This window comes from Gracilinanus agilis, chromosome 3 (genome assembly GCF_016433145.1).
Source record: "Gracilinanus agilis isolate LMUSP501 chromosome 3, AgileGrace, whole genome shotgun sequence".
NCBI lineage: Eukaryota > Metazoa > Chordata > Mammalia > Didelphimorphia > Didelphidae > Gracilinanus > Gracilinanus agilis.
The window spans coordinates 295407288-295421935 of NC_058132.1; the positions used below are offsets into that span (position 1 = coordinate 295407288).

Sequence of the window (14648 nt, forward strand, 5' to 3'; positions counted from 1 at the left end):
CAAGCATCTACCATGTTTTGGCAATTGTGCTCTGGGAATTCAAAGAAAATGAAATAAAAGGTCCCTCTTTCTCAAGGAGCTTATGCTTTAATATAAGAGACAATATGGAAATAACTGTGTACAAGCAAGATACAGAACAAACTGGGAGTAATCTCCGAGTTAAGGTATTAAGTGCCTCTAAGAAGGACTAAGAAAAGCTTATGTGGAATCTTCTAGCCTTGAACCTTTCAATTTCCTGGAAGTTTGGCATCTCTGTGGCTGGAATCTTAAAGATGGAAAAACAATCAGATGCCTCTAAGCAGACCCCTTCCTTCCTTATGAAATATCTTAATGGAATTGATCCTGAAGTCTTCAACACCCACACTAATTCTGGAGCTGACCCAATCCCAGACCTGAATAAGTTACCTTGAGGCCTAAATTATTGTAGGCTCTCTCTTATTACCATAGCCTCAGTCCTGTCTCTTCAAATAGTTTGCCCTCTACATCACACCCATTCTCCCTTTTTTCTTCAATCTCTCCTTAGCTACTGACTCTTTCTCTCCATTGCCTACAAACATGAATGTTTCCTCACTTTGATCCTTTGATCCTCACTAACTATCAACACATCTTTTTTCTCTTTGTGGATAAACTCCTTAAGAAGGTGTTCTACATAGGTGTCACCATTTCTTCTCCTTTTCCAACCTCTATATAATCTGGCTTCTGATTTCAGCATTCAGCTAAAGCATTCTCCAAATTTACCAGTGATCTTTTATTGATAGATCCAAAGATATTTCTCAATCTTCATCTCTAAACATCTCTTCAATCTTTTAAACTATCACCCTCTTCTCTTTGATAATCTTTCCTCTCTAGGTCTTTGGGAAACTATTTTGTCATAGTTCTACTCATTTGATACCTCCTTTTCTGTCGTCTTTGCTGGATTTTAAACCAGATTATACCCAATAACCATAGGTACCACAAAGGACTCTAACCTGGGCCCTCTTCTTTTCTCCTTCTAGACTACTTTGCTTGGAGATCTGATCAGCTCCCATTAATTTAATGATTATTTCTATGTTAATGTTTCCTATATTTACTTATTCAGCCCTAACCTCTCTGTTGACCTTCAGTTTTTCATCTTCCATTGTATACTAGACATCATAAACTAGATATCTCATAGAAATATTAAATTCAACATGTGAAAAACTGAACTATTTTCTTTCCCTCCAAACTTTGCCATTGTCAAAACTTCTCTATTGCTGTCATGGGCATCACCATTACAATATGATCACTTCACAATACATGCCATAGTTATAAGTGGGGAAAATACAAAAGTATTATGAATCAACACAAATCTATTACTATCACTACAAGTACAATAACACTTTGTCAAATGAATTGCATACCTTTGCCAGAAATTTTAAGTATCTATGTGAAACAGAACTTATTTTATGAGGCCAAAGGAAATATTTACTGGTTCAAACATTTGAAACACTTTCCAAAAGAACATTAAAATTTTGCCAAATGTGCAAACTTTAAAATTTTAGGTTTAAAAAGTTAAACTCATTAACTGAATAATTCTGTCAGTGTTTGCCTCTAGGTATGTGTTTTATTTCCCTCCCAAAAAACAACATAGGTATTAGAAAGTAATAACTCAAGAAATAGGTGGTCTTGTGTTCTAGTTTTGGCCTTTGTCACTATCTAGCAATACAACCTTTGGCAAGTTACTGACTTATTGGACTTCAATTTTTTTTTTCCTTTTTGTTGCTATATGGATGGATTTCTAAAGTTCTTTCAGAATTTTTAATTATCCATATTTTTAAATTACCCTACCCCTTCTAGTCACATGGAATGCCAGTTATTTTTTTTCTTCTTGAGAATGATAGAATCCTTAAGAAAGAATGGATTAAGCACCCAAGTTTCTTTGTACTTTCTAGGAAAAAGTGAAAACCTGGGTGAGCTGTCAGTTTATAAAGCAATGTTATTTTTTAAATCCACTTCCATCTACACTTTCAAAAACACAACAGGCAATAATTACATATAACATTTTCTAAAGAAAAAATTTCTTTTATTTTCTTTAAATATAGTTTATTTGTAGTTACTTCAAGAACACAACAATGATTTAACTCAAAGGAAAAGAAATGAATAAAAACTCGTATATAAATCATTTTGTAAGCTTTCTATGGATAATTCAGGTAAAACATATTTTTAAGATACCAACTGATTTTGGGGTAGGTATTCTTTTCAGAATTTTCAGTCAATATGTGTCCTTCACAAAGTTCACACCCTTTAAGTAAGTAAGGACAATGGAACTTTTGCCACAGTAACTCTTAAAGATCATCTACTAATTAAAAAGATGTGGTTCTTTGCCTAGGTGAAGAAGTAGTCATACCAATTAAATTATGAAATGTTGACTTCCTAAAATAATTAAGTATACAACTTTAAAATTTCCATAGCGCATGTCATGTGGAGCTTATAGTCAGGAAGATCTGAGTTTCAATCTGGACCCAGACACTTACCAGCTGTATGAGCCTGGGCAAGTCTCCTAACCTTTTTCTTCCTTGGTTTTTTTCAACTATAGAATAGGAATAATTGCATCTTTCTTGCAGGATTTTTGTGAGGATCAACTGAGACTACTGATATAGCCCTTAACAGTGTCTGAAAAATGGTACAGTTAAAAAAGGTTTGTTCCTTTCCCTTCTCTCTTGATAGCTATCATCAAACAAACCCACAAGCATTTATTAAGCACCTACTATATATAATAGACCTTGAGTTACATGCTGAGGACAAAAAGAAAAACCATAAAAATAATCCCTGTCCTCAAAAAGTTTATATTGTTATGGGGAAAATATGTAAAAATTGGTACATTATTATATACATATATATATATATAATACTCTCTATTTATATAGGTAGATAATATGAATATCAGCCTCTTTGTAAATCTATATTTAAGCATACACACATACCAACTAGATGGAAAGTAATCTTAGAGAGTAAAGGCAAAAAAAAAATACAACTCATGCCAAGTACCATCTAAAAGTTATATTACCCATGCACACACATAATAAATGGTCCTCCTCCCTCAAAAGGTTGCCAACCCTATTTTATTGGAGACTCAGGAAAAAAGATGACTAACCTTGTCTTTAACATTCGTTGTTTATATTGATTGACTTTGGGCAAGTCATTGAACTTCTTTACCATCTAGATCCCAGGCATTTAAAAGAATAAATCTAAATGTCTTTCTAACACATCACTATAAAGAGATGAGGAACACTTAGAATTTCTGAATTATTATGATAATCATGACAGATTGGCTCCTAACATAGTTAGGACAGGGATCTAACATGCTTTACTGTACATTTTCTACAGAAAAAAATGTGTAGTATGAGGACCATTTGCTTACCTTCCTTTAACCTCTGTCCTGAAGATTCTGTGGTACTCTGGGAACAGTACAATTCCCGGGTTTGGATCCCACCTCCACAGAGGAGTCCAGTTGTGTGCCAGTGGGGATCTTGCTGCTCTAGGAGAAGAGTGACTTGGCATTCTTTCCATTCAGAGGTCTTCCAAGAATACCTATTTGGATTAGATTTATTTTTAAAAGTAGGAAAGGAAATTCAAAAGGTCTTTGTCCCCTCCCCCAATAAAAGAAAACTTCATGACATGAAATTGCTTAATGTAAGGTTCATTCATGAAGAACTTTCACAAAGTAATCATTTGTCACCCTTGCAAGGAAATGTCTATTGGTTCTTTAATTTATCCTGCAACATAGAGGAAACTTCAATGTCTCATCATTCTTGGGGCAAAGGGTGACTTGGGATGTTTGAACTAGGGGGAAAGAAGGAAAAAAGGGTCCTTATATATAACAATCATCAAGTTGTAAAATATCTAGAAATGAGAATGATGTTGAATGGGAAAAACCTTCACTATTTCTATGGTTACTTTGTCCCTAAAAGCATGGACTTTGTGCTAATTTTACATATGTCTAAGAATCTTTGGAGAGGATACCTAAAGATTTCCAACTTTTCATTAAAAATATTAGCAGAATTCCTAGTTTTTAAATCCATCAGTCTGTTCAAATGTACTTCTCTGTAAACACACATACATATGTAAATATTAATACCCATGTATGTATGCTTATACAAACATGATAGAACTGATCACATGCCATAAACAAACCAGAACTGATTATTCTATGTGTAGGGAACTCAGAGTATAAAAAATCCCTCTGCAAAAGCAAATCTACAACTTTTATCCCATAGACAATCTGACCGTTGTTCAGAGCCCTGAAAAGTTAATTGCTTTGGCGGAGGTCACAGGGGTATGATGAATCAGAGGTAGCACTTAAACCTAAAATCTTCTTACTCCAGCTCCATTCCTTTATCTATAATTCTGACCTGCCATATAAATTTAGTTAGCAGAGACAGATGCAAATATTTGTGTTCATATGCATAATCAATAAATAATCATTTAGTAAGTACCTACTATGTTCCAAGTACTGTACTAAGCTCAGAGGATATAAGCAAAGGAAAGATATCCCCTGTTTCCAAAGTTTAAAATATATGCACATATGAACCTATATGCATAATTATCTATTCAAGTTACTATATAACTAGGATGCATTATGTTATCCATATTAATATGAAGAGATGATTGCTAACTTTCTAACCCTCTTGCATTTGGGAAAGTCGTTATGTCTATATATTAATATGTGTTAGTACTGTATCACTCTTTATAATAATTCATTGGTACTTCTTAGACAAGCTGTCATGCTGTCATTTAATCTTCAAACCCACATGGGAGGTATGTTCCCTTAGTTTATTACTAGTAAAGAAACATACACCAAAAAAACAACAAGGAAAAAAACAATAAAATCTGTGCACAATAAGCAAGAAATAAAGGAGCATTCACAATACAGCTTCCATACCGAGGGAATTCTTTCAGACAGAATTTCCTTTTGTGGATTATTACAACATTTCTCAACCCTGGTATTAATATAACCCTGAAGCATTCACATAAAGACCAACAGACTCATTAACTTCAGGAACAATAAACAAATAACTAAGAAGCCTTCTCAAATCTGTTGTCATATGGTGGATGTTTTCAGTTCTTTAAAAGCATAGGGCACCAAACAGGCAAAATGAGCAAGGGTTATAAGCCCTCGGGCCTTGGTGAATGAGGGTGAATCTAATGGAAATTGGGTAGTAGACCTAGGAAACTCAAGGAATTAATCTAATACAGTAGAATCACAATGCAGCCCAAATATAGTAGCAAATATCATTTCATTGAAGAGATACGTTTAACAAAGATGTCCAAACTCCAGCCAATGGCCCTCTTATTTTCAGACATGCTTGAAAAATTCCAGGATAACAAAAGGATAGAAACAAATTCTTGAAGTTTGTTATAATGGGATTGAGCTAATATATGGATCTTTCTTCTGCCTTGCACTATTACAAGGCTTTGAAATTAACCATCAGATTCTCATTGTATATAACAATTCTGTCTCAGCCTTTGTATAAATTTCATCCCATAAGCAACTGGGATGTCCACCAATGAAAATCATAACTTTTAAAAGAAAATGCTATCCATAAATTGAGAGACTGTGGGCTAGTGGACAGAAATAAGGCAGGCTCTGGGGTCAGGATGAAATAGGTTGAGGTTCTTCCTTTAATCTCTACTGGCTATGTGATCCTTAAGAAATAACCTTTCAGAAGTCCAAGAAACTCTTTTGGAAGAGTTGACAAATTGCCCCTCATCATTGGTAGAGGAAACTCCCTCACCAAAATCACATGGATGAAATCTGAAGCAAAATACATGACCAACTCAAACTTATTCTTTTTCTCATCATCCTAATCATTTAAGAGAAATATTCCTTTTCTGTACAAATCACAAGTCTTGGTTTCAACTCCACTAGAACCATAATTATGGACTACTTCAATCCTATTATGAGTAATAACTCCTTCCCTCAGAAACACACCTTTTTTAGGTTTGTTTAGAGAAGCATGGGTCTGATGGGGCTGGTTCTCTAAAAATGAAGTTGGCACAGTTCCCAAATCAAAGGGGTCTATTGCCATTAAGAAGGTGTACACAGAGTAAGTGAATGATTAAGGGAGAGATAATAACTTGACTTTAATAAGTTAACCTTATAGGTGACCAGACTATTACAAATCAATTTGTGATGACTAAACTCTCAGAGACAGACTTATAAACTGAATGATAGACTATTAATTTGCATCAAGAATTATTTTGGACAAGAATAGAATATATGTATAATTTGTTCAAAGCTTTCTCTTCTATGTTGTAAATATATTTGGAAACCAAATCAAGATCAGAGGGTTTCTTGGTAAAAAGAAGCCAGAACAAAAGAAATTAGATGAACCTAAATAATTGTTACTAAGCTATTATGTCCTGATGAACATTGCTTTACTATTCTGAGGCAGGGTGGTATAACAGAAAGGGAACAGAATTTTCTTCTTATCTTGAAATGGTCACTTCCCTTCTTTGTAACTCAATTTCCTCAGTTTTAAAGTTGTAATTATAATGCTTTAACTACACAAGTTCTGCATCAATTTTAAGGATGAAATAAACTTTTGAATACACAGTGTTTTCCAATTTTAAAAATGCCACTTTAAAAATAAGTAAGTATTAATGTCACCCGATAATATTGTCAGAAAAGGAAAACCAAAATATTAAGTGATTTGGCCATGACATTACTCTTGCTACATCTAGTGTACACAACAGTAGTTTCTCTCAATTTCACCTGAGAGATGCTTAGACAAACTGGAGCATTCATGTCATTAATCAAAGCATCCTCTCCCTTGTTGCATTAAAACTGATCAATTTTATAATGAAGAATATTCAATTACATTGATTTCACTAAAAATATCAGTATTGATAAGATTGTAATGAAAGTTAATAAAAAGATTTGTATCATTAGATATCTTTGTAAATATTTTATTTAGAATATGATTTTCTATTTGTCTCATTCTATTTCATTGTTATTTGTGGAAAATTAATATTGAATTGTGAAATTTTTGTGAAATAATTTTTCCTTCAGCCACTTCCATGTGATAACTCCAGACTTCCAGTTTCTCTTCAGGCTATGAAAATGGGTTGGTATCATTTGTCTTTGTAAAGAATAAAAGGATTAAGGGCAAGGTTTTCCAGCCATGGTGAACCCTGATTAACTGTGAATGAACTAGCTATGTTGAATTCACTTAACAGACAATGGTCTTGCCACTTGGCTGATTGTTCTGTTTTCTTCTCAACCCCTGTAAGGACCCTTATGAAGAAGTATTGAGAGAGGAGTTGGGACTGAAAGTCTAAATCCATGGTGGCTATATACAAACAGGAGATTTCTTGGGATGGGGTGTGGGGGTGGGAAATGAGTGGTGTATGGAGGTGTATGGAGGTGTATATATATATATATATATATATATATATATATATATATATACACACACCAGAGGATTTTTGTTTGTTTTTTGGTTTATGGAGAGAGACAACTGACCAAATTAAAATGTCTTTCCTAGTCACTTAATAAAATAATTTAAAATTAAGAAATACTATCTCTGAAGAATTTTAATCATTACATATTTTCAAGTTTTTCATGGTGTTGATCAAAAATATTTTCATTACTGCTGCATTTTATTGTAGTTGATATCAATTATATTTTAGTCTCATTGGTGAAATTTGGAAATCACTTTAATCTCATCAGTAACATATTATTCTGCATTTTGTCTGCAGATTCTGGGATATGCCCTCTTTCGGGTTTGTAATAAAAATGCAGTTTGTTAATATAGGACTTTCCAATTTATAAAATATTTTTCATGTCTTTGATCTTTACAAAATCATGTGAGATGGGTAGTCAAATATAATTCTCACTTTAAAGATGAGAAAACATACATAGAGAAATTAAGCGTCTTGTTCAAATTATTATACAGGTAATGAGTAGCAGAAATAGACCGTTCAAAGAGGCTTCATGACTTTAGATCCTAAACTCTTTTTACTCTACCACAATGGTCCCTTTTATCATCCTACAGGCAATTTGATGATTAAAAAACCAAACACATGAGAGGTAAGTTAGATGTACTAAAAAAAATTATTTTTTATATATAAATATATATAATATATATAAATCTAATAATGCTAACTGCAATTTCCCCTTGCCTCCTCAATTTATTGAACTCTTTTCCATGGTCTCATATAAATCCATAGCAAGGGTTCATCCAGCATGCTGGGAACTTTGCTTGAGTTCATTTTTATTTATTTATTTTTAAATTCTTACTTTGTATCTTGGAATCAATACTAAGTCTTGGTTCCAAAGCAGAAGTGTGTGAAGGGCTAGGCAATTAGGGTTAAGTGACTTCTTTAGTGTCACATAGCTAGGATATATCTGAGGCTAGATTTGAACCCAGGACCTCCCATCCTTAGGTCTGGCTCTCAATCCATTGAGCCACCTATCTGACCTGCCTTGAGTTTTTGGGTTTTTTTAACAATATTAAGATCTTTTAGGTTACTTCTCTTGCATAATTTCTTATTTATAATGTGTATATATATAATAAACCCATACATAATATATGCTATTCATAAAATATAACATATATGTATATATAATTGTTTACAAACAGTATATCTTTTGATTAACCTATGAGTGATCCCATTGACCTTTGATGATAACTTGGCACTTGGCACCAGAGTAATCCAGTAAATATTCTCAAATTCACATATAACTCTCCTTTGTATAGTATATGGCATTAATAATCAGAATATAGTTGAAAAAGATGTTTCATTTTCTTATAATTTTCAAGGACTATTTTAAAATTTTGGTATATGTATGGTATACATCTTTTTGGAAGAGTTTTTTAGAAAGTATTTTTTCATTATTGAGTCAAATGCTTTTTAAATTATCAAGTCATAATAGTCTTCATTTTTCAGGCAATTGAGTGATTATCAAGATGTATTTTATGCTAGAATATCACTGAAAGCTTACTTGTTCCCTTCAAATATCTTCATCAAGGACCTCTTAGATTTACTTAGTATTGTATGATGTATGTAAATTCTCACTTTAAACATTTTATAAACTAGAAAGGACTCATATGGGTCTTTAACTATTTACCTGCCCTTGGTTATCTTTTTTTTTTTTAACTCTTACCTTTCACCTTAGAATCACTACTGTGTATTGGTTCTAAGGCAGAAGAGCAGTAAGGGCTAGTGTTATGCAGGTAGAAAAGTCACTACTAGGGGCCTTGGAGCCAGTAACTGGTCTAGCAGGAGATTGAGGTTGGATGTTATCAAGGTTGAATAACCTCAGCTGGGAATGAACTTGATTAAGTATAAATTCAAACCCTGTAAGCTAAGTGCCCAATGAATCTTCACTGCTAGCTGTCAGGCTCCTTTAAAATGCGTGGTGGGTGGCCCCTCCCTACTGAGGTAACTGTCTCTTATTGGATGATGGCAGCCAGCAGGAAGTCAGGAGTTGAACTTCCTGCCCAGCACTGGGGGTTAGGTACAACCTCAACTGAACCTCAAACTGCTCGGTATTCTCTCCTCTTCCTATAATCTCCTTAGCCTTGGTGGTATAGGAATAAACACAAGATTCTCTGATTAAAGGCTAAGGGATTTATTGAAACTGGGAAAGGAATAGCCAAGGTAAAAGGGCTTTGGTGTTACTAAACTGTTGCTATGGTCAGCTGACAGGTGCTGGCTAAGGTCCTAAGAAGTTCTTGGCAGGGAATTAAGTTGATCCTGTAGCTACTCAGTTGAAAAGGAAATAGATGTTGTTGGGTTGCTCTTGAAGAAGTCCTAATAACTAGACTATCCTATTTTCCTATCCACGATTCCACCACCCTTCACCATTTCTTTCACCACCCTTCACCACGGGGGGGGGGGGGGGAGGGCACAAGGGGAAGGTCAGGGATAAGTTGGTTGTCAGGGTGAAGTCAGGGGAAAACAGAACCCAGGCTTGGGTTTGCAGGGGCTTTTATAGTCTCAGCCCAACTGCCAATTGGCACCTGCCCTATGGTGCATGCCATCCTCAAGATTCCATCCAGGGTAACTGACAGCTTAGCCTAGGCTAATATTGCAATGCAAAAACCCTGTATTACCATAGGCAATGGGGGTTAAGTGACTTGCCAAGGGTCGCATAGCTAAGATGTGTCTGAGGCTAGATTTGAACCCAGGACCTCCCATCTCTAGGCCTGGCTCTCAATCCACTGAGCCTTCCAGCTGCTCTCCCTTGGTGATCTTTTAAAAAAGACAAGTTATAGAATTTCCCCCAAGTCTTTGGTTTTTTCTATTTCTTAACATACAATGAAAATCAATTTCTTAGCCTCCTTAAAACTGCACTGTGTGAAGACTCTCCCCTTGCCTATTCTTAAATTAATCAACCAGAGCTTGAACACCCCTACTTGGCAGTAGGTGGGGGAGTTTGAAAACCACTTAGAGAGCTCTACCCTTTCAAATCAGTCAGAAACTTGAGAATCCTTTGATAAGAGTTTACAATCTCATAGAGGTAGAACCTATAAACACTGTCCCCTGGGCAAAGATGAGCAAATTTAAAGATTGTAATTGGTCCCTGTAAAGTGGAGGAAGGGACAGGAAATGATGTAAAAAAAAAAGGGAAAAAAAAGAATTAAAAGATGATGAACTTCTGTCCAAGATGGATTTGTCCTGAAATTTCAGGTTGAAGGAGCTTGGGCTGGGACTGTGGCTCTTGGACTGCTTCTGGTAAGACTGCTCTTGGATATTCTCCCTTTGGATCTTCTCCTGGTGAGTGAAAAGCTGACCTTCTATTCCTGGCTTCTGGAGAGATTAGTTCTGGAGAGGCTTCTTAGAGGAGTTGAACCCTTATTTAATTCAGCACCAAATCCATAGAGTGATGTGTTAAGAAGCCCTACGTGGGTTGACCTGGGGACTAGAGCAACATTTAGGGTGATAAGCTGGCTTTCTTATTCTACCCTCTTTTTCGTTTCTCTACTTGCTCTCTCCACCTTTTTTTTTTTTTTTTTTTTTTTTTGTAAATAAAAGCTGCTAAAAGTCATTTTGACTTGGGCTGTATTAATTTTAAAATTGGAGACCACAGTATTATCTTAAAATTCTCATATATTTAGTTAAACACTTTAATTATATTCCTTACAGTTGCCTTCAGTACAAGTATACTTTATATACACTTGGTCTAGTTCAGGTGCTTTATCTGACCTTTTTTTTTTTTTCCCCCCAAGACCACATTCCATTTATTCAAGAAGCAGGCCCCAGAACTCTGGTGACTCCAATGTCTTTGAAGTAACATAGAATATGTTTTAAAATCTTTTCAGATCTCTTCCTTATTTTGTTTGTTTATTGTCTTCCTTCTAACTTCATCCTTAAATGTCCTTGAGACGGCTTTGCTTAGTTTATTCTCTCTCCCCAAAGTTTCTTTAAAATGATTTTTGTTTCCATTGCTTGTTGATGCTTTACAAGATGATATTACTCAAAATCTTTTGCTCTCCTTCTTTGTAAAATTGATCAGAACATTAATGTTCTTAAGCCAGAGTAAATTATTGTTTCTTTTACCCTCCTATTGGCAGGAAAATCCAGTGTTTGCTGACTAAGGTGATTTTTTTTTTGGTTCTTTTGATCTCATTATGACAATTGATTTATTCCAGTTTAAATTCTATATAGAATTGTCATACTTAATATTGATGTGCTTTCTTTTATCCATTCCCATTTTTGCCCTCGATAACTTTTTTAAATAGATAAAAATGGAGTTGTAACCCATACATTATTATCACTTTCTTTGATTTTAATCTATGCTCTAACAAATATGAAGTCTAATTGTATGTAGATACCTGATTCAGAAATTAATTCTCTGTTAGTAACTAATCATTACCTGCTTGTTAAATATAATTGTGCATGTGTATAATTTTATCTGGTGGTACTTACAAATAGCATTCATGATATTGATGTATGGTTTTGAATCTAATAGATAGATTCCAAGTCTCTGGCTTTTTAAAAATTTCTTAATCACTAACCTTATGTTCTAATAATTTCACTGTGTACTTTTGGACATTTTTGAACTAAAGTCAATTAAGGAGAAAAAAAAAGAAAAAATTGATTTAATTTTGAGTCTTATTGAAATTTTATATGCTTTTTCTTTACTTTATACACTACAAAAGATAAGTTATAGTTTTCTTGCTCTTTTTTTTAAATGCTCATCATGAGCATTTCAATAAGATGAACTAATATCCCATAAAATGAAGCATGTTTTTATGCATGGAAAAAGCTGACTCTGTCAGCCCATTTATTTGCCTTACAAAAGTCAGTGTGTCAGTTTCACCTTTATTATCTTCAGCTTTAATTGATAGTAAAAAATGTCAACATTGAAAAAAAAATCAATTTCTCCAACAGGACATCCACTTATTAATCACTATACATGGATCTCATGTTAAGAGTACTAAAAAAATGTTATTTATAGTCTAAAATCAATGTGATTTTTGGACCATTACCCCTTTCTGTCCTGTTTTGCCATTGTCACTAAGGAAGCAAAAGTAGCCTACAGAGACTGTATTGATGCCTTGTATCTCATACAAAAAGCCTTTCCCAATCTCTCTATGTCTGTGATTTTTTTTTAACTCTTAACTTCTGTCTTGGAATGGATACTAAGTATTGGTGGCAAGGCAGAAGAACCAGGTTAAGCAAATGATGTTAAGTGACTTGTCCAGGGTCATACAAGTAGGAAATGTCTAAGGACAGATTTGAAATCAGGATCTCTTCTCCAGGCCTTGTTCTCTATCCATTGAACTACCTGGCATCCTCTCAATCTCAATGTTAGTGCTTTCCCTCTAAGATTATCTCCAATTTATCTTGTCTACATCTTGTTTATATATAATTACTTACATGTTTTCTCCTTTGTTATATTGTAAACTCATTGAGAGCAGTGGCTTTTTCATTGTTGTGTGTCTTTCTTTACATCCTCAATACTTTGCATCCTCAATACTCAATACTCATTAGTACATACTTAATAAATATTTGTCAGCTTCTTGACTGACTGACAGAATTGAGAGCCATTTTGCATTTTTCTTTGTTTCATTGTTAAAAAGGCCAAAGAATTCATGACCAAGTGCTTATATACTAGTGATGAATATTTCTTTGTTAGGCTTATGCTTGGAATGAAATCACCATCTGTTCATAAGAGCATATTGTAATCCTAATTTATAAAAGGGCATGGAGTGCATTTAAAGGTTAGAATCATATCAATTCAAAGAGATTTCTTTGCTGTTTGAAAAGGATAGGACATGAAATTTCAACATTTTCCCCAATTATTTTAGTATGACTCCATAAAAATTAACAGTTGATTCATTTGGAAAGTATAATTGCAGAAGAAAAAAAAAAGGAAAGTTTAAAGATAAAAATTTATGAGAGCAACTAGAAATACAAATTTAAAAAATTAAGGTAACAATAATCCAGGTAGCTCCTTGGCCAAATATTCTCACTTTGTATTATAGGCAGAGAAAGTGCTGTCTGTGGCAGACAGGACAAATACTTCTATGGCAAACACAAGACATTTATCACTATTGATATTGTTTACCACCTCAGAGAAAATATCAACACAGCAAGAGAAAATAGACCAGTAAAGGGTTCTGGATTCATTTCAGAAAGGAGAGTCTTTTAGTAGTCTTTGCTCCCCTTTCCTCTGTTTCTTTTTCAAAAGCTCTATTCGATGTTTAGTCACAAATCACTCAGTAGCCATGAAAACCGAACATCCTGAAATCTACCAACCTGAGAAAGCTTCTCATAGATCTGACAGAATAAGAAATCAAAGGACTCCACTCTGCTAAATGCTACTTGCTTTCTCCTTTAGAACTTGTTACACTGATAAGCCTTACGCCTCTGGGAAACTTTGTTGCGTGACTGACTGAACCTTTCTCCCTTAGTGGATAAAACCTATGTCAAAGACTAGGGACCCTTCTCAGTCATCCCTCAGGCTCCCGCAGGCCATTCAGATGCTTTTCAGCTTCCACATTTAACCTCCTCTTCCAGCTGATGGCAGCTTCAAAGGCCAGGATCCCACATAATACGGGTCAGTAGCACCCTGAAATTGGTTACAAAATCTCTTCAAGGAGAACAGTTAGACAAGGTTTGGGAGAGATAAATCAGCCTTTGAACATTTACCAAGTCAAGAGAGGGCAGGACCTCTCTCCATTGCTGTCAGTGTACCAAAACCAATATATTAACTATCCCACGTTACTAGAATAACATGACATCCTCCTTTAGATCACTAAATCATGTTGGTAGCTCAAAAAAGTGAATGCCACATCCACAGAGGTATCTTAGGTGTCATAGAAAGAAAAGACAGTGGCATCTTATGTCAATCAATCACCAAACATTTATTAAGCACTCAATATGTGCAGATATATTGTTTCCAAGATCAATTAGAGTTAAAACTAGCATTCACAAAAGCTTGTCTGGCTTCCTGAGGTTGCTCAGATATGACATACCATCTCCTCCCTCTTTACATTTTTACTTCTCTGGTTTCCTATACGACTAGGTATAAATTCCCCTTTTTGCAAAAGGCAGTTCCTAGTCTTCCTTACTACCAATATTTTCCCTCTAGCTCAATTTGTATAAAGTGCTTAATAAAGGCTTGGTAATTAACTAATAGGCTTTATACAGAGAGGATGATCCCAAACATATTT

At 34.6% G+C, this 14648-nt stretch overlaps 1 protein-coding gene across 1 annotated transcript in view; it reads right to left on the minus strand.

The window, feature by feature from the left end:
- THSD7B (thrombospondin type 1 domain containing 7B) overlaps positions 1-14648 on the minus strand; it is a 932487-nt gene that overhangs the window by 669540 nt on the left and 248299 nt on the right. Inside the window, exon 4 of the mRNA XM_044666609.1 lies at positions 3380-3549. Coding sequence (XP_044522544.1) covers positions 3380-3549 — 170 coding nt within the window. The remainder of the gene's footprint in view (positions 1-3379; positions 3550-14648) is intronic.